General features: G+C 46.1%; 1 protein-coding gene and 1 long non-coding RNA gene across 6 annotated transcripts in view; one reads left to right on the top strand and one right to left on the bottom strand.

Annotated features, from left to right (window-relative positions):
* MEIS2 (Meis homeobox 2) overlaps window positions 1-10,186 on the bottom strand; it is a 229,841-nt gene extending 219,655 nt beyond the window's left edge. For 2 of the 5 annotated variants that reach the window (XM_055436315.2, XM_055436317.2), the window contains exons 1-6: window positions 9,948-10,186; window positions 8,462-8,694; window positions 6,817-6,958; window positions 6,057-6,107; window positions 5,002-5,052; window positions 4,055-4,204 (exon numbers count right to left, since the gene is read on the bottom strand). In XM_055436315.2, the coding sequence (XP_055292290.1) occupies window positions 4,055-4,204; window positions 5,002-5,052; window positions 6,057-6,107; window positions 6,817-6,958; window positions 8,462-8,694; window positions 9,948-9,959 (639 nt within the window). In that variant the 5' untranslated portion in view covers window positions 9,960-10,186. Of the gene's footprint in view, window positions 1-4,054; window positions 4,205-5,001; window positions 5,053-6,056; window positions 6,108-6,816; window positions 6,959-8,461; window positions 8,695-9,378; window positions 9,517-9,947 lie in introns of those variants that run through there. The other 3 variants (XM_055436316.2, XM_055436318.2, XM_055436319.2) reach the window with 2 other exon arrangements.
* A 184-nt stretch (window positions 10,187-10,370) lies between these two features.
* On the top strand, window positions 10,371-20,120 carry LOC129562845 (uncharacterized). The gene is made up of 3 exons (XR_008687267.2): window positions 10,371-10,479; window positions 13,230-13,296; window positions 19,390-20,120. It is a non-coding gene; the product is annotated as an uncharacterized LOC129562845 (long non-coding RNA).
* Window positions 20,121-24,915: the final 4,795 nt, after the last annotated feature.

Genomic DNA, 24,915 nt, shown 5'->3' with positions numbered 1-24,915 from the left:
CATTATCTTCACTTAAATTACAGCTTTCAAAACAAAAATTTAAATAATTTTCCTTTTATTATTCAACTTATCAGAGCCAGTCAATTTTTAGGCACCTGCCATTAATTTTTAGTAAATACGATTGTATTTTCTTCCCTATACTTAATTCATCCAAAAAAAAATACAATGCAATTTCTTAAGCACATTATAGAAATAATTATATAACTATGCACCTTCAGGCCAATAGAGCTTAGGTCAGAGAATGTATTTCAAAAACAAATATTTTTTCATTTATCTAAACTTGATCTAAAGATATGTAATATCTTTATATGTAAATAGAAAGATATATTTCATTTGTCTGCACTCGATCTAAAGACTTGATGTAAAATTATGTAAAGTAGATAATGTGGACATCACTTATTATTCAGAAACACTACAGACTAGGAAAAGCATGATCATGCCACAACAATTTTCAAGTTGAAACTTTTTTTTCATGAACTGGTTTCTTGACAAGTTTATTTTAAAAAATAAATAAATTTGAATGTCTAGGAAACTTAACAAGAACTGCCGATGGAAGTGGAGTTCTATTTCTTTTCACCATTATAGTTTTCTTCCTAATATTCCAAAGAATACTATAACAGTTACAGGTAGCTGTTTCCTACCTGTAATAATTACTCTTATATGATAATAAAAGTATAAGATGAAATCTTTATAATATTAAAAACATTAGCAAACATTCACTATGAATCTCCTAAACATGATAAAATTGTAGCCCATGTTGCAACTTTTATTGTCTATTCAATTCCAAACTTTTTTTATTAGTATGCCCATCATGTAACTGTCAATGGGAAACGAACAAATGAATTTAATGTATGGAAGGTAAGACATTATGGCAGTCTTCCATTCATGCATCTATGTTACGTCAGATTATAGAATATGATAAAATGTGAACTCAACATGACAACAACCTGGTTCACTAGGCAAGAGTATGTAAAACTCATTTTTAAAAAGTTGGCCCCAAACACTTGCTTTTGAGATATTTATATCAAGTAATTTTATATATTTCTATTTTTAAAAATTTTAATAAGAAAATCAAAAGCTATTTTGGTGCCCAATGCTCTGCTCCTGATGCTTCTGACTTTGCTTCCCATTACTCAGAATCACACACTTATTCTTTCTTTTCTCTTTCATTCTCTCTCTCCCTGCTTGTTTCTTCCTTAAACACACACACATACTCCCTCACACAAAGTAGCTTGATACCACTTAATAAGGATAGAGGTGTATGTGTTTTGGGGGTGTCAAACAGCTGTCACAAACTGTCACCTCCAGAAGAGAAACCTTGGCACACAACAAATTAAACTACATTTCTTTTTTAGCTGTCATTATTCATAGCCAATAAGTTGAAATGTTCTCAGCATTTCATGTGCAAATAAAACCACGAGGAAGCCAGTAGATCAGAATAGTGGGCCAGCAGATAAAAAAGAGAAAACAACACGCTGTCTCGGTCCTTCTGAAGTGGCTCATCATCACCCCTGCACCAGCATGCACCAAATGAGATCCTGCCTGGGGCAATGTATTAAATATGCATATCAAAGCAAATGAAAAAGTAAACCTGGAGATTCAAATTGGATACATTTACATGCTGAAAATGTCCCACTCATACCACTTTTCAGGTAGTGGGTCTGAGGAGGTATGTTCACTTTTCTGTGGCTGGGGGGGAGTTGAGGGAGGAGGAATAGCCTGCAGAAGAGGCTGAACATAAGAGGATCACTCTGCAGGGGAAGACTGGGGAAAGAATACATTTCATACAGTTATGGTGCCAAAGTACCAAAAAGGGTAAAAAAAACTCTCCAAGGTTTTCTCTCATCTCCTACATAAAATTCAAATCTGTGGCAAACTTCACCATTTCCCACTCGGATTGCTGGTGGAACAAATTATTGCTTCCTTTGCAAACAAATAGCAGGGGGGCTAAAGTAAAAATGTTATAGTTCAGACTCTAGGAAATAAAAGGCTTTAAATTATGATGCCCAATGAGGTGGTAAGCCCTCATGGGTTCAAAATAAATCAGTTGTCATATTTACTTGATTGGGGGCCTCTAAGAGAGGCAACAAATGTTACAGTTGACTCTTTTATTCAAAGATGATGACTATTGCATTATTAAAGCACTATCTTCTTAGGTATAACTTCTTTCCTGAGTATAATTTAATACTCCAAATAGTACTATAAACTGGCATTGTTGATCAGCCAATTCTATAAACAGCCTAGTTTATCCTATCTCTTCTATATAAACATTAGCACGCTCTAGTTCCATATATCCACTTGAAAAAACAATTCCAAGAAACCATTCTAGAAAACCAAGTAGTCAAGACCCCTAGAAATGACACGAGAAAAGCTTTTCCTGCAGAAAACTGTGAACTTTTCATCCTACAATGTAACTAGATGCCTTCCCAGTCCCAATAGTGCAAAATGCACATGAATTTAGAAACAATGAAAATAAACAAGTAAATGACAACAACAATTACTTTGAAGGCAGTGTCATGCCCTGCCGACCACAACCACACTGCATATAGCTACATATCAGCAAATAAACTTTCCATAGCTGCTTGTTGCATGCATTTGATTTCAGTGAATACACTTAATACACAAAAGAGCTCCCCAACATTTCCCTCCCAGAGTGTTGGAAAAAGCCAAGAGTAAAGACAGACATGGGAGCGTTCAACACCACAGTATTTATTCTGTCTCAGAACTGGACATCGGGACTGACGTTTTCTTTTTTTTTAAATTAAAACGTTTGTCCTTAGGCTATATGGCTTTCCATAGAGCACAAAGGCTACTCATTAAAATCTGTGACTGTATATTTTCAAAACTTTTGGAGAAGGAAGGGGAGAAACTTCTCCTCAAGGTATCTTGACTCATTCCTCTTTACCACCTAGGAGTGGGGGGTGATGGTGGTGATACAAACTACCTTCAAGCCTTGACGCCCATTTAACTCCACGGAGTGCTAAATTAGTATTTCACGCATCAAGTTAGTAGACTACAGCCTGTATCATTTAGGTTGTGAGTTCAATTGACTGTAATCTATGGACACCCTGTCCCCCACCCCCAGGCTTGAGTTCCTATAAATAAACTGCTGTTCACACCCACTCTTTAACCTCTCCACTCTTGCCTTTCCTACCAGCTGCAATCTTTCTTCTCTTTGCTTCTTTTTCAAATTTTCAGTCTCACTACATTGCTTTTTTATTTTTTTAAGCATCAGACTCACTAGATCAGTTCCAAAATAGGATTAAAAACAGAAAGAATAGAAAGAAATCTCCGTTCCTGGCCTGACACACATGGGTCCCTCCTTACTATACTCTCCGTTCTCATTCACCAACTCTTTCAAGTGTTAAAATTCAACCACTAACCTATGTTTACTCAATCACAATTCTCTTCAGCTTTCTGTAATACATTGTTAATATTTGTTTCATCAAGGTTGCTGTCTTTTATTACCAAGATGCTTCAGGCACTTGGCAGTAAGTTCATACACTGACAATAAGTTTCAATACAGCATAAGCTCAGAAAACTAGAATGGGTTCACTCCTTTTATTTCAAATGCAATGCAAGATTGACAATAATTCTCAGAATTGCCTTCTCTGCAAGAGACGGAGAAATCAGTTCTTGTTCCCCAATTCTCTCCCATCCTGTCCAGTTAACTTTCCTGCCTCCTCTCCCTGCTGCACTGATTACAGAGTTGAGAAAGCAGAAAAGGCAGCAGTCACCGTATCAAGCAGACAATTTGCTAACACTCAAGTTACCAAATCCAGGAAACTTTACACATTAGAAGCACAAATCACTCTATCAACTTGCTGGTTTTTTTTTTTTTTATTCTCAACATAAATAAGGAAGGGGTCCAAGAAATGGGAAATACAGATGAAAGGTATGGAAGAAGTAGCGAGAAAGGGAGGAAAAGACTCCCAGAGAGACCAGATTTTTTATTTAAAAAAAACTCAGTCAGTGGAGCTAGAGGTTACAACAAAATTTTCAAAACTGCTGTGCCCAGTGGTCTTAAAAGAATGCCAAAAGCTCACAGACTTACATGGTCAGCGAGATTTGTGGAGGAGCCTGAAAGTTCTTCGTGATCCGACTTGGAGCTGCCGTCTCTTTCATCAATGACGAGGTCTATAGGCATCTTCCCCTTCAAACAGCTAATGTACCGGTGGCAGAAGTTATCACACAGTTCATGGACCTAGAAGGAGGGTCATGGTGGAGGGTTCAGCTTGTATTGTTGTTGTTGTTGTCATGGTTTTGTTTCATTTTTTTAAGGGGAAAAAAATACCAGGTTGCAAGGTTACATTTGGAAAGAGCAACAGTGCCATGTCTTCCAAACTAACTCTAATTAATGGGTGTAATAGTTGAAGGCAAGGAAACAATAGAGCAATTGTTGTAGCAGATATTATTCTCCAGAGACTTCCCTGAGCAACAAGTTACAATAAAGGGAACAGAAACAGGACTGGAAATAACTGGGTTCAGGCTGGGACTCCTTGGGGGGAAAATCTGATTTGATGATAACATCAAAACGTAAGGACGCAGGAACTGGGAACAGCATTAGCATTTGCGATTCAATAAGCTAGGAATTTTGTATGTTTCCAGGAGAAAATGATTGAGCTGCAGAGCAATGTAAAGACACCCTAGCCAGAAGGATTCCCTCTGCTAGCACCTAATGCATGCCCTGGGCCTAATAGAGACGCAAGCAGGCTGAATGTCCAGCAACACAAATGGTTTGCTGCATTTCAAAATAATCCTGAATGCCTGGGGAAAAAAAGGGGTGGGGGGGGAGGGCGGCTACTTTAAAAGGCAGGGCTGTCTTAATTCACCCATCCTCCGAGCCCCTGGGTTTGAAGAGCAGTTTGAGGGAAGGACAAGGTAACAAGTTGCTCAAAACCTCTCCAGGTGCTCAGACTGGAGGTTTGTTAAAAACACTCCCAACTCCACCAGGAGAGGGAAGTGACTAAATCAAAGTGGGGAGTGTCGTTTCCTGCTTACCTTTTCTAACTCCAAAAGGTGAAACCTTAGTACTTGTATTGCTTGTATCATCTGGAAGAAAAGTTTTTAGAGTGTGGAGTTAAGACTCTGTGACTGCTGCCACTCGGAGATTTCTAGTGGGGGGATGGTGAGGGGATTGGGTTGGGGAGAAAACGCAGGCAAGTGGCCAGGCAAAACCCACACATCAAGAAATCGTCAGGAAAACCAAGTGATTACTGATCATCTCTGCCTCATTGGCTACGGGGTTAGAATCTGACTTAACCTATGCCAAGGCATTTAGTATCTTTGCCCCATACGTGTACTGAGCTATCTGCAAGGGCTGCCTTCCTAAGGACAGGCCTTCTTTCTCCTCCTGAGTCCTCTTTAACTGTCCCCTCTCTGGACCTCAGGCCAACTTAAAAAAAAAGAATAAGAAAAAGAAGAAGAGAGAAAGAAAGAAAGAAGAAAAAAAGTCGTTTCTCTAGAGAGAGAAAGCTTTTTAGAACAGCACACCCTGCGAAATCCCTCCTAACTAAAGAAGGAAATACTCCAGATGAATGGCGAGGCAGGGCCTTTGAAAGCGGATTTAAGTACTTTTAATATTGAAATTGTGCAAATTAGCAAAAGAATCGCACCTAAAAGTGGCCTTCGCTGGCCTGCCCCTCGCCCCCCCTCCCCGCCCACCTCCCGGCCCGCCCTCCGCCGCGCAGGCGGTTACTTCCTTCGGGTAAGCTGCCCCGGGCTCGGCCGCCTGCCCCGGCAAACAGAGGAAATAACTCACTTCTCGTCGCCTAGCTCCCGGGGCCGAGACCTGGGGCGCATCCCCTGCTCAAGCGCTCGGCGCCGCGTCCCCGCTCGCTGCCTCCCTGGGGCTCCGCGCGCCCTGACGTCCAACCCGCCCCTCACTGCCAGCTCCCCGGCGGGGGCTCTAAGCGGTTCCTTTCCTCCCGGTCGCTCTGGAGCTTCAAAAAGAGGGCTCTGCTCAAACTGCCCGGAGCTCCGTGGGGGAAATGCGGGTGCTTCTGGGCAGGGGAGGGGGCCCAGGCTGGGGACAGGCGAGCCACAGTGAGCCTTACCAAATTGTCCAGCTCTGGATTTGAGGAAAAAAGTGGCTTTTCGGCGCGGACCTATAGGAAGCAGGGGAAAGTCAGCATGAATTATCACTCCATTTTAAAAGAAGAAAAACCCCTGTCACCGACTAAACTGTCGTGTGCGAGTGGGGATGGCGGAGGGGCAAGTGGCAGAGAAAAGAGGCGCTTTGGTAAAATACAAGAAAAAAAAAAAAACAGTAGGGACGGTTGAAAAGGAATCTGGACCTTCGGATCCTGACCCCATGAAGGGGTACCTGGAACCACCGAGCTGGAGCTGAGATCTCAGGGCGGCTCTCTGGGCCCGGGTACCCGCTTATCCTGCCGTCCACGGGGCCGTGTTTTGCAGCCTCCCTCACCTCCGCGCCGGCGCCGACAGCCCCGAGAGGCGCCCAGCTTCCTTCCCTCCCGGGCACTCTCGGGGGCCCTCAAAGCCCCTCTCCCCAATTCTTGTTCAAGTAGCTGCAGGCGGGGGAAAAGGCCAAGCCCCAGATTAGGAGCAGGTCAACTTTAATTCGAGGGTCGAGCCCCTGTATTCCTGGCTGGGGGGAAAAACAAACACCCATATTTATCTCCTCTTCCAATTCGCCTCCAGGCTCAAGGATGGGGAGGAGGCGCAGAGCGCGAACTGGGCCGGAGGAACAGATCGGGTGTCCCAGCCTCTTCCTCCTCTTTCAAGTAAAGCTCGAGGAAAGGGGAGGGGGGAGTGAGGGGCTGCAGGAGGGCTAGTGGGTCAAGAAGGTTGGACCTGCTTGGCGAAGACCGCGATGTCCTCGTTGAAAGAGTCGGAGGAGCAGACGTCTCCGCCGGCCACTCCGGGTTCCCGCGGAGTGCAGGTCGCCAGCTCGCACTTCTCAAAGACCAGAGCTAACAGAGGAAACAACGGGTGCCTAACGGGCAGCGCCACGCAGAGACACACACACGGAGACGGGGTGCAGAGGGGAAGGAGCAAGAACTGTAATCAACAAGTTTGGAGGGTTCGGATTCCTTCCTTACTACCACAGACACGCATCACACTTTACAACCCTTCCTTCAGGCAGCCAAGCCTGGGCCAGAAACAGAAAGGAGAAACGGCCAGGCCCTTTCCCCCAGCTCAGGACTCCCTCAGATGTGGTGGGAGAAGCCCCTGGCCACTTTAGCCCTCCGAGTATAAACAGCCTCGGTTCGAACGTAAGGAAGCATCCAGTAAGCTGAGGCAGTCTGGAGCCAGGAATTGAACCAGACCCACTCCCCACTCTACAGAGGCCGTCCAGCCAACCCCTGAGACCCAGCCCTGACCTCCCGAGAGAGGAGCAGTCGGTGAAATCCAAGACTGCTCTAACTTCTGCATAGGGGAAGTCATAGGAGGCCCAAGGCTCACCGACAACCGCCGCCTGCCTCACCAGTGATGTTTCCTCAATCTAACCTCTCCACCCCCTCGCCTTATGAACTTGTTTGGTCCACTTCTAGTAAAAACCTGGGTGTGGGGGCCAGTTACATGCGGTACACGCGGAAGAGCTTCTTTTCCAAGACCACATTTCTCCAGCAGGCAAAAATAAATAAATCGAGTGTTAAAACTTGGAAGTGTGCGTGTGCGTCTGCCCTTTGTGTTCCTCCAGGCGGTTTAGCTACACTTTGGGATGCTGGCGGCCTCTTGCTTCAGGCACAGTTGCTGTTTACTGACTGTCCCCTCCCCTCCGCATCCCACAGCCTTCCCTCACCTACCCTCCGCCGGGACAGCCCGAGTGGTATATGCTGGGGCCGTGCAATCCCAGCCCTCCCTGAGTTCTCTCAGAATTTAAAATAATTTCCAGCCATCTCCCTCACTCCCCTCAAGAGCGGCTCTGTGCAAGCAGCAGTCCCTTCCACCCCGCTGCACTTCAAGGTCTGCCCCCTTTATTTACAGAGAATTAAGAAGAGGGTGATTAGGACTTCCTGGCCGGCCGAAGCAGCCCTGATCCCAGCTCAAGCTGCATTTAGTGACTCCCGGACTCTCGATAGGAAACAGAAAAGAAAAAAAAAAAAGTTGCTCCTCATGGGCAGGAAACTTTCTCCTTCGTCAGGGCCTCTGTTAGGGGGCCCAGCTCTGCGTCCTTTGGCCAGGAATCCCGTCCTTGGGGAGAAGGCCCTGGCCAGATTGTGAGGACTCAGTCACTCCGGCTATGGGGTCCAGAGTGGCGGGGCCTTGGGAGTAGACGAAGCCAAATCTTCCCGGGACTCACAGTCAAGGGGCAGAAGAGCAGCGCCCCCCCTTTCGCCCCCCCGCACTGTCCCTTCCTATGGCAAGCGGCTCTCGCCCCCACCCTAAGGAGCAATGGCTCCCCACTTAGTCGGCCACCCCCTCATCCCCCACAGAGACACACACTCGCACTCGCACCGTCCGCTGGGTCGGGAGGGGGTGGGGGCTGGTTTACCCATAGATCGCGTCCTTGTCCCGCTTCAAGGCGTCGTTGACAGCGGATCCCATACTGGCCGGCATGACATTGGGGTGCGGGGCGTGAGCGCCGTAGTGCTGCGTGGCGTGAAGCGGCGGCCCGTGGTTCAGGTGGTGAACCGGGGGGATCGGCCGAGGCGCGTGAGGGTCTCCGTACATGGAAGCAGGCACCCCTACTCCGTCCATCCCGCCGTAATGGGGCAGCTCATCGTACTGTCAGAACCCGGCAGAGGGGCGGGGGGCGCGGGAGGTGAGAGAGAGCCAGGAGAGCCGAGGGAGGAGAGGAAAAGAAGCAGAAGACAGCGAGCAAAGAAGTGGGGAAGGAATAGAGAGACGAGAGGGGGAGAAAGCCAAGGGAAGAAGAGAGAGGAGGAGGGGTGGGAGGGGGAGGCAGGAGAAAAAGAGAGGAAAATACAAATAAAAACAAAGTCAGAAAGAAGTACCTAGCACGAGTTGAACACACAGAAACCAAACCAGCCGAAACAACGGAGTTGAAAGTTGGGAGGGTGGGTGTTTTTAAATTTAAAAAAAAAAAAAAATGAAAAAGTATGAACCCAGAGCAGCGTTGAGAGCAGGGAGAGGGGGCGGTGAGGCTGGGGACCGAGGGGCGCCGGAAGGTCCCGCTCGGGCCGGAGGCAGCAGAACCGTAGCGAGCCAACCGAGGGAGAAGTGGAGTTAGTGAGAGGAGGAAGCCCCGGTTCCCACCCCTAACCCCCCTTCGTCTCCTCCAGAGGATCCAATAAATCAAAAGGCGAAATGAAACAAAATAAAGAGAAGAAAAACGCTAATAATCAGGACGAGAACGCCGAGGACGAGGGAAGACTGGGGCCAGTGCCTCCCCGGGGGCAGGGAGCGGAGGGTGGGGGTGGGGGGTGGGGGGAATAACGTGAAAGTTACCAGAAACATTATTTAGCAGCGGATTCCCTGCGTCCTTGTCAATTTCAGAGACAAAACAAGCAGCCCAGGCTAGTCTAGGCGGCGGCGCAGCGGCTGCGGCAGCGCGGCCCCAGCGGCGGCCCCGGCGGCGGCGGCGGCTCCTACGCAGCCGGTGCCCGCCCCGAGCCGCGGGAGCAGCGGCAGCAGCGGCGCAGCAGCGGCAGCGGCGGCAGCAGGAGAACCGGGGGAATCGCGCTGCTGGGGTAAAAGCTGGAGCGAGGCGAAAGCGTGTAACAATTGCACTCGCACACACACACACACCACTCACACGCACTCGCCGCCCGCCCGCTCGCACAGCGCTGAAACACGCGCGCCCAGACACGCACACACGCACGCACACACACTCGCACACACGCAGAGGCACGGGGGGGAAAAGAAGCCGATGAATAATTTTGCTGCTATTTTTTTAAATACTGGCCGCCATCATCAAGCAGCGAGCAGCAGCAGCGTTGAAGGGAGAGGAGGCATCGGGACAGGCCCCTCTTAGGAGAGGATTTATATCTAGGTAAGTGTTGGAGATTTAAACCTACCCTTTGCGCCATCAGTCTGCGCTCCAATAAACTCCTGGATGTGTCGTATATTTAATATCCCAGTCCGGATAAGAAAGTGATCTAGGCTGAAGATTCCTGTTTTTTTTTTTTTTTTTCCAAACCAAGGAGACTTCTCCCAATTTTCCAATGTTATTTTTAGGGGGAAAAAAAAAAAGCCCAGGCAAGACAACGAAGAGTTTTGTTTTTTTTTTTTCCTGTGATATTTCTTCTTTTTCTCTTTTTTCCTCTTCTTCCTCCTCCTCCTGATCTTCCTCCTCCTCCTCCACCTCCTCCTCCTCCCCCCTCCCCTCCTCCTCCTCTTCGGTCCTCCTTTCCCCCTCTTTCTCTTCTCTTCCCCTCAGTTGGAAAAAAAAAGAAAAAAGAAAAAGAAGAAGAAAAAGAAGAAAAAAAAATTGTCAAGCCCCCGAACTGAAGGTTACGAGCGGCCCGTCAGCAGCCCACATGTAACCGAACTGTCGTGTTTCATGGCTTTTTGCCACTCCAGCTGTCAATCAAAGCCCGGAATGTCAAGGTAGTGAATGAATGATGGTTGATGATGATGAAGAGGAGGAATCTTTCAGACCCGTTTTTTTCTTCCAGTAAAACTCCGCGAGGGGTTTCTGCTTCTTGTATTTTTTCCTCCCCCTCCCCCCTCTTTTAGCTTTGCCCCCGCTGTATCTATAATATGATCCTCTCTCTTTAAAGTATCGTTCAAAGAAAGCAGGAGGGGAAAAATCAAGAAAAAAACCGAATAGTTTGCAAAAACTGGACTTCCTCCCCCCCTTTCCTGGTAGGTATTTTGTCTCTCCCTCGCTCTCTTTCTCGCTCGCTCGCTCGCTCTCACTCGCGCTCGCTCGCTCGCGCTCGCTCTCTCTCGCGCTCTTTCTCTCTCTGGGAGATGAGTGAGTGTCAGTAGGTGTTGGCAGGTTGGCTGCTGCCTGGCTTATAGAAGAGCCTCAGTTTGGCGGCGCGGGTCGGCGGCGGGAGAACGAAATGACGGAACCCGGAAGTCGTGGTGGCCATAGCCCGTCGTGCGGCGGAGACACATCCCGGGAGTGGGGAGCGGGAGCGAGGAGGAGCGCGCCGCGCGGAGCCTCTGATATGCAGCGAGTGCGATCGGACGGCCCCGGCTGGGGGGGCGGGGGAGGCGGGGGGCGGAAGGGGGAGGGGAGGCAGGAGCCCGGCGGACCCGAGCAAATCAGCGAGGCTGCTCCTCCGCGGGGACGGCGCGGGGGGAGGAGGGGAGGGAGGAAGAGGAGCGCGTGTGTGTGTGTGTGTGCGCGTCTGAGTGTGTGAGCCTGTGTGTGCGCGCGCGCGCGCACGTGAGGAAAGAGGGAGGGAGAGAGAGATGCGAATGAAGAAGACAGGGAGAGCGCAGAGAGGAAAACTGCAGAAAACCACAGGGAAAGTACGGTACAGCTTCAGATTTTTAGTTTTTTTCCTTTAAAACTTCTAGTTCATTTCCCCATCACTCCCGGCTCCTACCTAACGGGGTCGTGTCGGGGACGTTTGGCATGGCGCTCCTGCTTTTGTTCCTTTTAATTCCGCGGCCCCCTACTCCTTCACCAGCCGACTGTCGCGCCCCGAAGGCTTTCTGCTAACACTCAGAGGCAGCAGGATCTGCAGACCGTACCAACGCCCGGCTAGAGTTTTGTTTTTGTTTTTAAGCGGTACTTTCTTCCCTGTGCAGAGCCAGGACCCTTGTTGTCAACATTCATTTTTTACTAGGACAAGAAGAAACCAGCTTAACTCAGAGAGCACTCTCTCCAAGCTGTGCGGACGAGGGCCACCACGGAGAGTCTTTGTGGACCGCAGTGGAATCAGGAGGGAGGAAGTGGGGAGAGAGTCTTTTGGGAACTTGATGTTGTCTGATGTTGCCAACGGGTGTGTGTGTTGTGGGTGTGTGTATGTGTACACGCGCGCGCGACTGGTGTGCGAGTCCGAAGTGGATCTCACTTAGAGCTGGGGAGCACGGGAGAGAGCGGGAGAGAGAGGGGGAGAGAGAAAGAAAAAACAGATGCCTAGCGTGGAGGATTGGCCCGCACTCCCGGACCAGCTTTGTTGCGGTCGCCCGGGGCGCCGAGGCCAGGGCGCGGTACCGCTGGCTAATGGCTGTGTTAATTACATCGGGCTATTTAGGACGATCTGGAAGATGGGACCAATTCCGAATGAACTTTTCCGAAAATGAAAAGAATCGGGGTGGGGGGGGAGGTAGCTATCCCACACGGTTTGCGTAGAAAGTAGTTCTAGCCGGTGTCTCTCCGAATCCCTGGCTGGAGCTGCTCCCGGCCTCACCTCCGCGCCGCGGGTATCCCGGCGGCTGCGTGTCAATCACTGGGAGCCCCGAGCTGGGGGCGGAGCTACGGTCTCCCCGCGCGCTCCTCTCTGCATCCCCCGCCGTCCCCTGGCTCCAGGCAGCCCAGCAGCCAGGCCCTGCGCTCGGAGCGCGCCCTCTCTCCCCAGCTCCTCGCTCTCGCCGTGGTTCATGGTCCCAGAGAATTGAAAACAGACTGTTCCTCAACAGCTGCCTCCTTCTCCAACTTTGAACCCATTCTGGAGAATAGAAAGTAGCGTATCCTCTGCGCTGGGCTTTGACCGACTTCCCGAGAGATGGGGGGAGGGGAGGAGAGCACAAGGAGAATAAAGGAATAAAGTAGTGTGTGTGTCAGACAAGACAGAGAGGAAATGAGAATGAGGATATGAGAGAGAGAGTGAGAAAAGGCTGATAGGCTTTTCTTTTCTTTTTTTTTAAGTCCCCCTTTTATCTTCTCTGCTTCACTGTAAGCTTTCGGGCAACTCAACTGAGCTTAGATAGCAGCCTGCAGAGACTCCAAGCGGAGCCGGAGAAATTTGGCCGGGTTTTAATAGGGTTGGGGAATGAGCTCGGGAGGTCAATAAAGCCCTCCAAAAATGATGAATGATTGAGCACCTGTGATGATGATAGTGATTACCGGAGCAATTAAACAGTTTGATTAAATGAGCCATCATAACAATGATGTCTGCGGGAAATCGGCCCTCACATATAAAAGAAAGATAGTGCGGAGGGACTTGCAGAGGCGAGGGTAGGGCGACGTCAGGGAGTGGGGCCGTGGATCGCGCAGTATTTGCCCGGGGTGGCCGCAGCAAGGACAGCCGGGCGCGCGGAGCCTCGGGATGAGAGTCTAGCCCAGGTTTTCAGTAACTCTTATGCCAGGCTTCAAGCCGGCAAGAGCCGACTGGTGAGAAACATGAACGTTGGGAGGAGGATCCTTCCCCATACACCTCCTCATTTTTTCTTCCCAGAAGAATTCCAAGATTAAAAGCATCCTTCGTATTTGTTGCTGAGTTACTCATGGACATATAAGGAAAGGTGAGTAAAAAAAAAAAAAAAAAGAAGATGCAAAAGAGAAGAAAAAGTTGACCTCCATAATTTTATTAACAAGAGGTAGTTGTTCGAATTCGGTTAACCCGAGGCGGGAAGATGACCGAGAGAGAAAAAAATCAAACTGGTCTCGCTACGGAGCATTTTCGACTTAGCAGAGGTCTATATGTTGGTGGATCCACGGTCCCAGTGCAGCGCCGCTAGCTGAGAAGTTTGTACTCAGTTTTTAAGTTTTTAACTCTTCTAACTGTTCCTGTTATCAATATTACATATTTGTCGCCAATAGGGTTATTACTGTTTTAAGTGTCCTATATAGTAAGCAATAGGTGCCAGTTACTTTTCTTTTTTAAAGGATCTCAATTTCCTTGAAAATGTTTCTTTTGTAAAAATCAACTTGGAGCCGAACCTCTGCATCGCAGTTTCAACATTTGAAGTTGCTATCTTCTACTTCTCTTACCATTACTTCTTTTTCTTAATGATATTGTGAAGTGAGTAGCATTCCTACAGCGTTTATTTGGAAAAATTACACGAAGATTTTTTAAAAAGTGTTTCTTCCACGGCAGTGCATCCGAGTAAAACCAATTCAGACCAGTTGATGGTTTCTATATTTTCAAACAGTTGCTGAGCTAATAATGGGTTGATTATTCCGTGATCATCTTGAGCTTTACAAAAGAAAAAAGTTTGAATTCTGTTTTCATGTGTTTTCACCCTTTGGCAGATGCTGAAGGCATTTTAATCTGAACTTCTTTCTTCCTTTCCCTGTCTCTCTCTGTTGCTCTGATATCCTGTAACTACTTTCGAATTTTATTGAATACATTAAAGCAAGTAATTAGGACAATCTGGTTAGAGGTGGGAGGGAGAGAGAAATAGGACATTTTGAGATACTGTTAAGGAAAAAACCAACCAATCATCCTTAACTCCAAAGACCTTAGTTAAGAAGTGTGAGACTGTTAAAAGTGAAGTCCTCCAGGAGGCAAATCTGTGTCATTTAAAATTTCACCAGTTTCTTAAAGGGAGAATCCCGAATTTCATGCGACTAAAGAGATTTCACTTACCTAGTTGCACGTAATTATGAAACTGTTAGTTTAAAATAGCATCGCAGTGCAGTCAATTACACACAAGATCAAGTTGGAGGTGATTCACGATGTCCATTCTTGGTCAGTCTGATGAATTCAAAGGACGATTACTTTTAATAACCAACTTGCTGATGTTTTATTAATAGAACTGAAGAACATTTAAGAACTTCATGGTTTCCCCTAACTCCCAGTTTTGCAGTCCCACTGAAACTACTCAAAAGCAGTGGAGTAAGCAGGCTTTCTGGTTTCTAGTCCGGGGTAGTATCTTGCTGATGCTCCGTTCTCAGCCTCCGCAACCCTTCCGGGACTTCGAGGCTCATCTGCTCTGCCACGTTTGGGGTAAAGGAAAAGTAGGTGGGGCAGGGCCGGGAGACGGGCGTGAGATGGGGGTCGCAGGAGGCGGCACACACCTCCGTCAATAGTCAGCCCCTTTTGCTCAGGCTGGAAATGGTTTTAACAGGCGGTAAAATTTCATCTTGCGGTGTCAAATTGGGGTCATTTTGGGGTTAGAGTTCTTAGTGTCCGAGAGGAGCTGTCCAGCTGCGTGGGGACTCATTAACTGCAAAAGATCTGTTTCAGTAAAAACAATTCAAAGACAATCAGAAGGCTGAAGACCTTCTACAAATCGCATTTTACAAGTGCCCCAGAACAAATATGGATGCTGAAGTCTATTTCTTCAGAATCCCAAATCGACTACTGAGCTTTGGAGTCAGGGTGGGGGCACTTAAAAAAAAAAAAAAAAGGTGAAGGGAGGGGACCTGATCCGGTGGAGGTGAATGGGAGGGGGAATTGGGCCTTTCAAACTTAAGGGTCTGTTTTTAATCACCTCTTGCTTATTGGAGCATCCCCAAGACTTCTGAGAACTGCTTCTTTTCTACTTTTCCTTCTCTCTCTCTCTTTTTGTCTCAACATGGAATGATATTATAGGTAACATTCAAGATGGTAAAAGAATAATTGAATCGCTCTACAGTTACTTAAAGGGTATTGGCTTTATGGAGAGTAATTTGAAATGAGCATCTATGAACCTAGACTATTTTGGGTGAATTTGCCCACCTTCCTGTAGGAACTATTGCGTCTTTTCCTCCTTTTTTTTCCCCTAAGAAGTTATAGGTCATCAGCACAGAAAACTCCAAATTCCTTAGAACTGTAAAGTCTGAAGTGTTAATCTGTGTATTAAAATCACTGGGCTTAAAACCTTTTTGTCTTCTTACAACAGTTAGAACAATTGGCACCTTGCTAGAGGAACAAATAGATCCACTCTTAATCTTATTTGTAACCTTAGTTAATGTTTTGAATTGGAGTGTTTTGGATTAAGCAGGGTTTGGGTTTTTTTTTTTTTTTCCTCTATAAGGTTAATTTTTATTTGTGGAGGCTCTCTTGGCTGGTTTGGAAGAAAGATATTAATTATCACTTTAATTCAAAAAATTCCTTCAGGTAAAAGGAAAGTAGATGGTAGATGTGAGATGCTTGGGCTTTTAGAATAAAACTAAATCAATATTTTAGGGTAAATTATGGTTTTAAAGTTTTCTTGCATTACTGACCTGAGCAAGTAAATAGGATCTGAATATTTTATTCTTCCTCTCTCTCTCCCTGGACTCCACCTCTGTCACTAGGTCTTCTCTCTCTATTTGTTTCACTGTTCTTTGCTTTCTGAATGCAACAGGGAATTTCTGTAGTCCAGCTCTCTTCTCCAAGCCTCCCCGAGTATAAATTGTTATTCAAGGAGTTTGGTTGCGGCCCTGCAGACACAGCCCTGAACCCAGCATCGCTAGGACAAAGGCAAAGGGGTTCTCTTTCTGTTCCAACCTGCTGGCTGACAGTTGGAATTTTTGATATATATTTTATTTGGTGTTTTAAATAACGTGTTTGCCTCTCGCTCCCCACCCCCTTGCAGTCATCTATTACATTAAAAACATCTCTCTATAAAGCTCAGCTCATCCTTGTGAACTGTTCCTGACCTTCCCAGCCATGAAACCAGAAGCTCTGAAAGTTGCTCTAGGAAGAATTTCACTTGCTTTCTTACCTGTTAACGTTGCTTATTCTTTTCTTAGTTGGGATCAAGAGAGGGAAGGGGACCTCTTTTTTGTTTGTCTTGGCTTTTGGTCCTTTCCCCACTTAGAGTTTCTACCATGCACCCCTCCCCCCAATTAATAACACTAAGGCACCGCACAATTTCTCTTCTTAAATAAGATGGGGTGGAATGATTGTACTTTCTTTCCTTTTGCTCTGCCTTATTTCTTATTTCTCCCAATTTTAGCTCCTATCCTATCTCGCAGTGGGAAAGTATTTCAATAAATAGCCCTCTAGCGCTATCTGGCGGGGCTCCAAGCACGACGTGCGCTCGCTCTGGCTGTCTGGCTCCTTCCCGCGCTCTCTTCCTTCCTCTTATCTTCCTCTCGCCTTCTCTTTCTCTTATCTCGTCCGCAGTCTTGATTCTGTCCCCTCTTTCTGTCTTTCCTCTCTTCCTACTGTCCCCTTTCTAGTTCTAAACCCCATCTGCCGGGCAGACAGCTGGAAAGACATGGTCAGAGGCTGACACAGTCGGAACCAGATGATGCCCGGGGGGAGCTCTTCTAGGACTCCCACCTTCACCCAACGTGGGCCACGCACGTCGTTTCCCTTTGATTCGCATCTTACTGTAGCTTAACGCGTTGCTTAAGTCTCATCGTCTCAGCCGGCGGTGGTTTGGAAGAACTTAAACTGCATTTGTGAAGTTTAGAGAAAAGAAGTCAGACGCTGGAATCCCGGCTAGTGGAGCCCGGCTAAGTTTTAGGTCAGAAGGCCGAGTCTCAATGCGAGTTTGACTGAAGGGTCGGGGCTTTGCAGGGGTGAGAATAGCCCTTCGGGAGAGGGCTGGGGTGGAGGCGCCAGCCGGTCCCCCTTCCCTCCACCGCCTGGATCCTTACAGCACAGCAGAGTGCTCCAGTTTATATCCTGGGCCTGTCCAGGATTTAAAAAATAATACATTATTTGAAAAAATAATAATAAATTAGTTTTATCCTTCCTCTCCCACCATCACTACCACATCAAATTTGGAGAGGAGTGGAAAGAAAAGTGGGAGTAGGAAAGCCCACTGGAAACCCCAGAGGGCAAAGAAAAAAAAGGCAACAGAGACTTCGGGGGAACGTGCTTGAGGATGCAGTACTCAGCAGTGTTCTCCCTCCTTTCTGGAAGAGATTTGTCTTCCTTCTTATTTGTGGCTTAAAGAAAAAAGAAAAAACCAGTAGCCGGTAAACCTTTAGCGTAGGGTGGGGAGTTAGAGGGGACAGGGGCAGAAGGAGAGATTCAACTCCAATTGGGTACTTTAAAATTCTCTCTCTCTCTCATACACACACACACACACACACACACACCACACACCCCTCCACACACTGAGCCTTAGAGATATCTCCAGTCCTCTCTTTGAGCAAATCTCTTCCATCTAGTTCTTGAAACGGAGGAAACAGTATGAGACCTGGGGGACTTTGTGATTGCATAAAAGTGCAATCATATGATCAACTTTGTGACTGCATTTTCTAAAATTTAGTTTTGACCTTGAGAAGTAAAAGTGAGGACCATATCCCCAATACAAGACCCAACCAGTGGCTACTTGAAGCTAGGGGTCTTCAGCCTGCAGTGTCTGTGATCACACAAAGACCTCTTGCCACCTCTAAAATTCTCCCGTCTGCACAATCTCAAAAATAGAATAGAAAGGAGGGTGGAGGATGACTCAAGTGTAGGTTCTATTCCTCACGAATTGCCCCCTCCTGCTCTCATCCTGGAGAAAGAAAGCACAATTTAGGTGTAATTAATTGAGGGCTGTTATTAGGTCATCATTAGCCAAGGTGCAAATAGTTGCAGCCCATTTTTACTTAAAATTGACCAGTCCCAGAGTGATAGATCGATTTGGAGTATAAAAATGATGTATCAAAACATCAATGTCGATTATTTGAAATATTGTAGTCGAATTTTTTTTATTGCTTCATCGGTTAAGTGTCTGAAAGTGCAGTGTTCAAACATATATTTATGTTGTCAATACTGTCAGAACTGTCAGTTTTACTATACTGGATTTGTACTACATTTCAAATTTACTCATTTACATAAAATGCCCACCCTAGGATTCCCCCACCCCCAATCCATCTCCCTCTTTCCTCCCAGCTCTGGAAAATCCGTGTCAGTTTCTTCAAAGGATTCAGCAATCTTTGCCTCAGCTACAGTGTGCAGTGCCTCTTTTACTCAATTTTCCACATCGGATTTCCACATGTCTTTTTCACCATTTCTAACTTTCAGAAATCCTTCCTCCATTCTTTCCAACTCTGCCTACTCCAGCCTTTTCTCCAAAATAGTGTTACAGCACTTGGAGTAGTATTGTAGCACTTGGACCATGTTCCAGTCCATGGGGTCACAAGGAGTCGAACAGGACTGAGCAGCTGAACAACAACAAGCGCTTGGAAAGCTTCTGATTTAAATAGCCTCATCTCAACTCCAAATAAACCGTTTAGGTAGAAAACCAAAAAACCAGACTTCACTGTACCTCTTTGACTGCACTCTTGTAAACCGGGCTTCACTGGGGATAGGAGATCACATGTGTTAGGCTCCATCATCAAATTACCTGGAAGATTCGAATCTTCCAGAGAAAATGAATTTGGAAATATAAATAGTTTTTCTTTTCACTTAGAAACGTTGATAAGACAAAAAGAAACAATACATATAAATGATCGGCACGTTTTACCTCTAAAAGCTTTTGAACTCAATCAAAAGACACGAGTTGGAAGCAGAATTGACAGTTTTAATTCTACCCATTTTCACCTGGCACATCAGATCAGAGGCAATCATTTATTTTATGAGGGGTAGATGGGAAAGTCAGATAGAAAGCTTGAATCCACTGAAGTCTCTATCCTAAAAAAAATTACAGAGAAACTAGTGAAATGCAAACATTCCACTACTCCACACTCTCAGTCTAGACTAACTGAAATTTATAAATTCATATTCTGCCTAATTTTATGCTTTTTATTTTGTTTTCTAGGATTCCCTCCAAGACTAATAGGAAAGACAGGGCCACTTCTGGACTATCTGTGAGGATGTGTTTTTTTCTATAATACTGAAGCACTTGTTATAAACCTTTTGGTGTATTTAAATAAATCTATTTGGACATTAAGAGAAGTCATATATACAAAGATAGCTTTGCTTTATTCCAGTAATCCCGATATTAGAAAAAAATGTCACAATCTGAGAAGACTTGGCCAAAAAAAAAAAAAGTTTTCTGCGTGCATCTGCATGTCTTCGTGCGCACGTTTATAAACATCTCCCATTCCGTGTTTGCGTGTTACCTCCCTCCTGCCATACACTCGAAGGCAGAGGCGTCGAGGGATCACCCCCAGAGAGCTGTGTTTACTTAGGTTTTTTTTAATCTCGCCGCCATGTATGACAAGCGTTACTTCAAGAAATTCATCAGCCTTCTATAGATACTTCCAGTTTTGCTGTAATGATCTGCAGAAGAGAACTGCCATCACTTTCTCACATCCCAAGGTGTTGCAGGAACTCACCGAAAGGGGAGAGTGGCTGAAACACTTAATTACAGTGGGGGAGGGAGGGGCGCGAGGCGGGACCTCGGAAGGGAGAGTGGGGAAGGTCTTTACCTGGCCTGGACCTGGAGAGAGCTGTGAATCCTTGCGTTGAAAATTTGAGAAAGGTAGGATTGCTTTTATTTTTGGTAATGCCTTTGGGGAGAAGTGATACCCTTGTGTAACAATTAGCTCAGACAATAAAAATAATTGGAAAATCAGTTGGAATTTCTGAGTTTTTAATTACGTTTAATTTTGTGCTAAGCCGTAAAATTACGAATGCCCCTCAATTAAACACTCTCCTCTTGTAAAGCGTTTAACAACAATTATTCCTTAATCAGTCTGAATGTGAGTCACAAATGATGCTTTTCCACATCAAAGGGACGTCCTTCGACGTTACCTTTTAGTCATAAGTAAGAGGATTAATTCCTATAATTAGAGGGATAAATATGTGCATAAATACATCTCTCACTCTCTCCTTAAAAAAAAAAAAAGCCACTTTCACTGTGTGAGACGAGGCCGGCTGTGGTAGGGCAAGGATTTTAATTGTCCGCTTCTGCCCGACACCACTTTCCTGTCGGGCGAATCGAACCGTGGAGACGCGGGCGCACAGCACAGACCCCCCAGAGGGGTACACACGCACACACACGTATACACAGAAACGCACACACGAGTCAGGCAGGAGGTCCAGTGCTCGGGATCCCAAGGCCTCCGGACAATTCCAGCGCGATCCTCCCAAGAAAATAACACCCCACCCCCACCCCGCGCACCTTGGCCCTGCCCTGCGCAGCGAGAGAGTGCTCTTCCTGCGGTCCACTTGGCCTGGATGGAGAGCGGGGTCCCTGCCCTAAACTGAAGGTCCAGGTTGACTCTTCAGCCTACAAATAAAAATTGAGCATGACCTTTTAAAACTCCTGTGCGAATATCTCATTTACCTAATGACTTTATGTCACCTAGGAAGAAGGTCAATTTCCTCTTAACCTTTCCCCCGCTGCTGCAGTAAGCATTCTTCCCTAATCAATGGTGGCTGGAATAATCAATTCCCATTTTATGATCGCTGACAAACTCAGTCTCTGGGCGGGGTGTGAGCGCGGTGGGGCTCGTTCGGGCCGGGACAGAGGTCTCCCTGGGTACGCTTAGCTCCGCCCGGCGCCCGCCGGGGGAAGCTGCTCGCTCTTGCGTCGAGTTCAGAGACCTTGGCAAACTTCCCTCCCCCAACCGCCGGCGTGACTTCTGAGTTGTCACTAATCCGAACCTGATATTCACCAGAGCTCTTTCGGTCAGCGACAACGCTCCCCGCTGCTGCTGGGCCTCCCACCCTCCCCTCCTCGGCGTGTTTTTATTTCAAAGTCTGCAGGCAGGGATTGTCCCGACCCAAAGGAGTGCGTGCGTGCGTGTGCGTGTGTGTGTTTTAGTTTCATTTACATTTTAAAAATTATTTTTGCCTTCTTCTGCATGCATCTCTTAGCTCTTTCACTGTGTCTCAGCCGGGCTCACTTTGCATAAACAAAGCAACAACAGAAGCTCCGAGTGGGTGGATTCGTGTGGAAATGAAGTCAACTGGCAGAGTTCTCGTTCTCTTTTCCTGTCTCCTTTTCCTTTTCCCCTCCCTCTCCCATCTCTCCTTCCTCTTCAGTTACCTTCCTCCTCCTCCTCTACCTCCCCCAGCAATACTCAGTCATCCTAAAAGGTGGGTTTCTAGATGCCACTTTACCCCTATTTTTATTTTGTTCCTGAGTCAGGGGAAATTACCAGGAAAATTACTAAGTCAGAGCTAGTTTGAAAGTGAATTTGGGATAGGTTCAACATTCTTGATATTTCCAGGGCCTAAATATGAGCTCCTCTCACCTTGCATCTCATAAAGTAGATGTTGCCTTTTAGCCGCACAAGGCTTGTTTCAAGAGCAGGCTCTCAACACTGGTTCACCTCCTATCACGGGAATTTCCTTACCCTTATTCTGCCCTAACTCCATTTTCACTCACTACCAAGGTGCTGATGATTATCAGGTAAACAAAAAACCTGCTTAGCTGGGGTTCAGAGGCAGGCAAGACAATCACTTTTCTTGGAAAAGATGTCCTCCACTTAGGTTTTTTCAAATTTCTTATGATTAGCCAGCTAGCTAAAACTGAACTTGAAACCTAAGCTTTTCTCCTGAGAGTGTTCTCTCAGGTCTCATTGATGATCTTTGAAGAGGTCATTAAAAATGCCCTCCTTGAAAAAAAAAAAGAAAACGCCCCCCCCCCCCCCCCCGCCCTAAAAATCCATCACTTCATTACTCATGGGCAGGCATTCTGGTACAATAGAGAAGTTTGTCAAACAATCAAAACAAAAATGTAGATATTCCACCTTAGAAGGTGGAATAAATGATAAATTGCTTACTCTAATGTAAAACAAAACAAAACAAAAATGGTATGTGAGTTCAAGGTGAGGCATCTCTGGGTCAAGACACTCACTGTTCACCCACAACACCCTCCTCAGGTCCTGTTAGGAACAGAGATAACTGACAAGGCCACCTCTCCAGCCTGCCAGAAACTCGAGGTTCATTCCTTTCTTGCCTTGGGTCTGAAGACTCTAGGGTTGTGACCCCCAGGAGGCAGAGAGAACAGCCCAGGTGCAGGACCTGACCTGGGATGGGGCCAGGCCAAGTTCCCAGCATTGTTACTTCCCTTCTTGCTTCATACCAGGAAGTACATCTGCAACTCTAGTTGAATTAGATTCTGGATTTAAATGGGCATTGAGGGCTGGTCCAGCTCTGATTTTCAGTTTATAGCAGATTTGTTTTTTAGAAGATTTGTTTCATATTCCCAACAACTGAATTAGATTTTCTGCAACCACAGCTTGTATGGGCCAGAAAGAACTTGTGTGGGAAGAGTTCCCCATTACTAGGAGACCTAAGTGGGACTTTTATCTCAATGTGACAGAGGAGCAGACAGATTGGGGATGGGCCCCTTGACCTTAGATAATTACTACAGTCTTCCCTCTTAAACAGATTTAATTCTCACATAAGAGTAATTAACAACCTCTGACTATTCACTCACTCTATGAGAATTTCCTTTCCTTATCTTTAGGGCCCTCACAGGGATGTTGAATAATATGTTTAATATTAGTTGTTAGTTTCACTTCAGTTAAACATTTTGGATTTTGCTCACTTCTTCCACAGTCGATGGAATACATTTAGCATAGTCTTGGGCTGTGTTCTCATTCTAGCAGGTGAACCAGGAAATAAAATCATCAGTTTACTCCCCTCTCTACTCCCCATACTAGACTACTCTTTGAACAAAGAAAATTGTCTAATTGTGCTTAATTTAGAGAGCATGCCAGAAGAGTTTTTTTTAATAATAAAAATGTTATTTTCTCCCTTTGACTTTCTAACAGCTTTGTTTCTTTGTCTCTACCAGTGTTTTACACAGGATTATAAATCAAAATTACCCATCAGGATTTATAAAACATAAGTATAGGAGCAGGAAGAAAGACCACACAGACCACTAACTTTTCAAAGGTGACTGAGGTCTCTGCAAGGCTCACGTCCTAAATGGAAAGACATCTCTTTCAAGCATCTCTAAGGGAGAGGGTTGGATTAGATCACTTCTGAGGATGTTTCTAATCCTGGAAGGACAAAAAGGAACTCTCTAGCTGAGGATCAGTCAGGAGCCCAGGCGCTGGAGTCTGACAGGGAGGAGCTGAATCCTGAGTCTGTCCTGTGCTAATTATGTGATCTCAAGAAACAACCTCTTTGAATCTCAGTAGTCTCAAGTATAAAATCAGGATAACTATACTCAACACCATTAGCTCTTCCAGATCCACTCTTTGCTTTCTGCATCAGGCCCTGTGATCCTGGAGACTCACATAAATGATTTCAGAATGCCACCTTGGCCTTTGCTGGGGTTTTGCTCAGAGTGGATAGAATGAGGGCCGAGCATTGATCCCCAGGGTACCTGTGGGCTGGCTACATCCCAGCCATGGCTCAAGCAGCCTTCTTCACAGAGCTCTCTCGCTGGGTTCAGGTAACCACTTCCCTCCCCATGACCAGCCTAGGGGCACTGCTCCATTCCCTTGTGGTTTCCTAACACCACCCCCCCCACCACTCACACCTTTTTAATATAGTTCCTTTATGAAGCACTCCTCAAATTGCCCAATTTGATATGCACCATCTGTTTCCTGCTGGACCCTGACTGATACACCTAATAAACTTGTTTGTAGGATTAAAATTAAATGAGATAATGTAAAGCACAAAGCACAGTTCCTTGCCTATAGTAAAAGCCTAATAAACAGGACTTTTACTTTTTTTTTCATAATTATTATCAGCTGCATCCCACTCATTTTATACATGAGAAAATGGAGGCCCCAAGCGGTTAAGATACTAATTCAAAGTCTAATTAACTCAAAATAGTAACAACGCTGGGACCAAGTCCCTGGACTAGCAGCTCTCAGTTCACTACTTTTTCTATAGCAGTTCTTGTTGAACAAAACAGATGGGGGAGGGAGATCCTTTTGTGATAGATGTTGGAAAAAGTGAGTTAGAGGCAGGAGATAATAAACATCTTTCCATATAGCACTGGATTTGTCTCTGCTAAATTATTGCTAAAATAAAGCATGATATTGTGATTTGGAATCCAGTGATTTCACTAAGAATAGAGTAGGTACTGGAGAAGGAAATGGCAACCCACTCCGGGGTTCTTGCCTGGATAATCCCAGGGACGGGGAAGCCTGGTGGGCTTCCGTCTATGGGGTCACACAGAGTCGGACACGACTGAAGTGACTTAGCAGCAGCAGCAGCGCAGAGTAGGTACATTACAAGAGGAGCAACGTAGGTTTGGCAGGGTAAAAACAAAATTATGAACACATAATTGGAAGTTTTACCAAGTTTTACGTTTATCATAACGTTTTTAAGACATATAGGGTATACCAGAATTAATTTTTAAAGAAAGGCTGATTTTTGGATTAGCAGTACAGATTAAGTATGAATTTTATAGTTCTTTAGAATACAC

The sequence above is a fragment of the Moschus berezovskii genome, chromosome 9 (genome assembly GCF_049115385.1).
Source record: "Moschus berezovskii isolate FMDL1 chromosome 9, NW_MosBer_1.0, whole genome shotgun sequence".
NCBI lineage: Eukaryota > Metazoa > Chordata > Mammalia > Artiodactyla > Moschidae > Moschus > Moschus berezovskii.
Note: the sequence above shows the minus strand (reverse complement) of the source record. Positions and strands in the feature narration are given on the sequence as shown.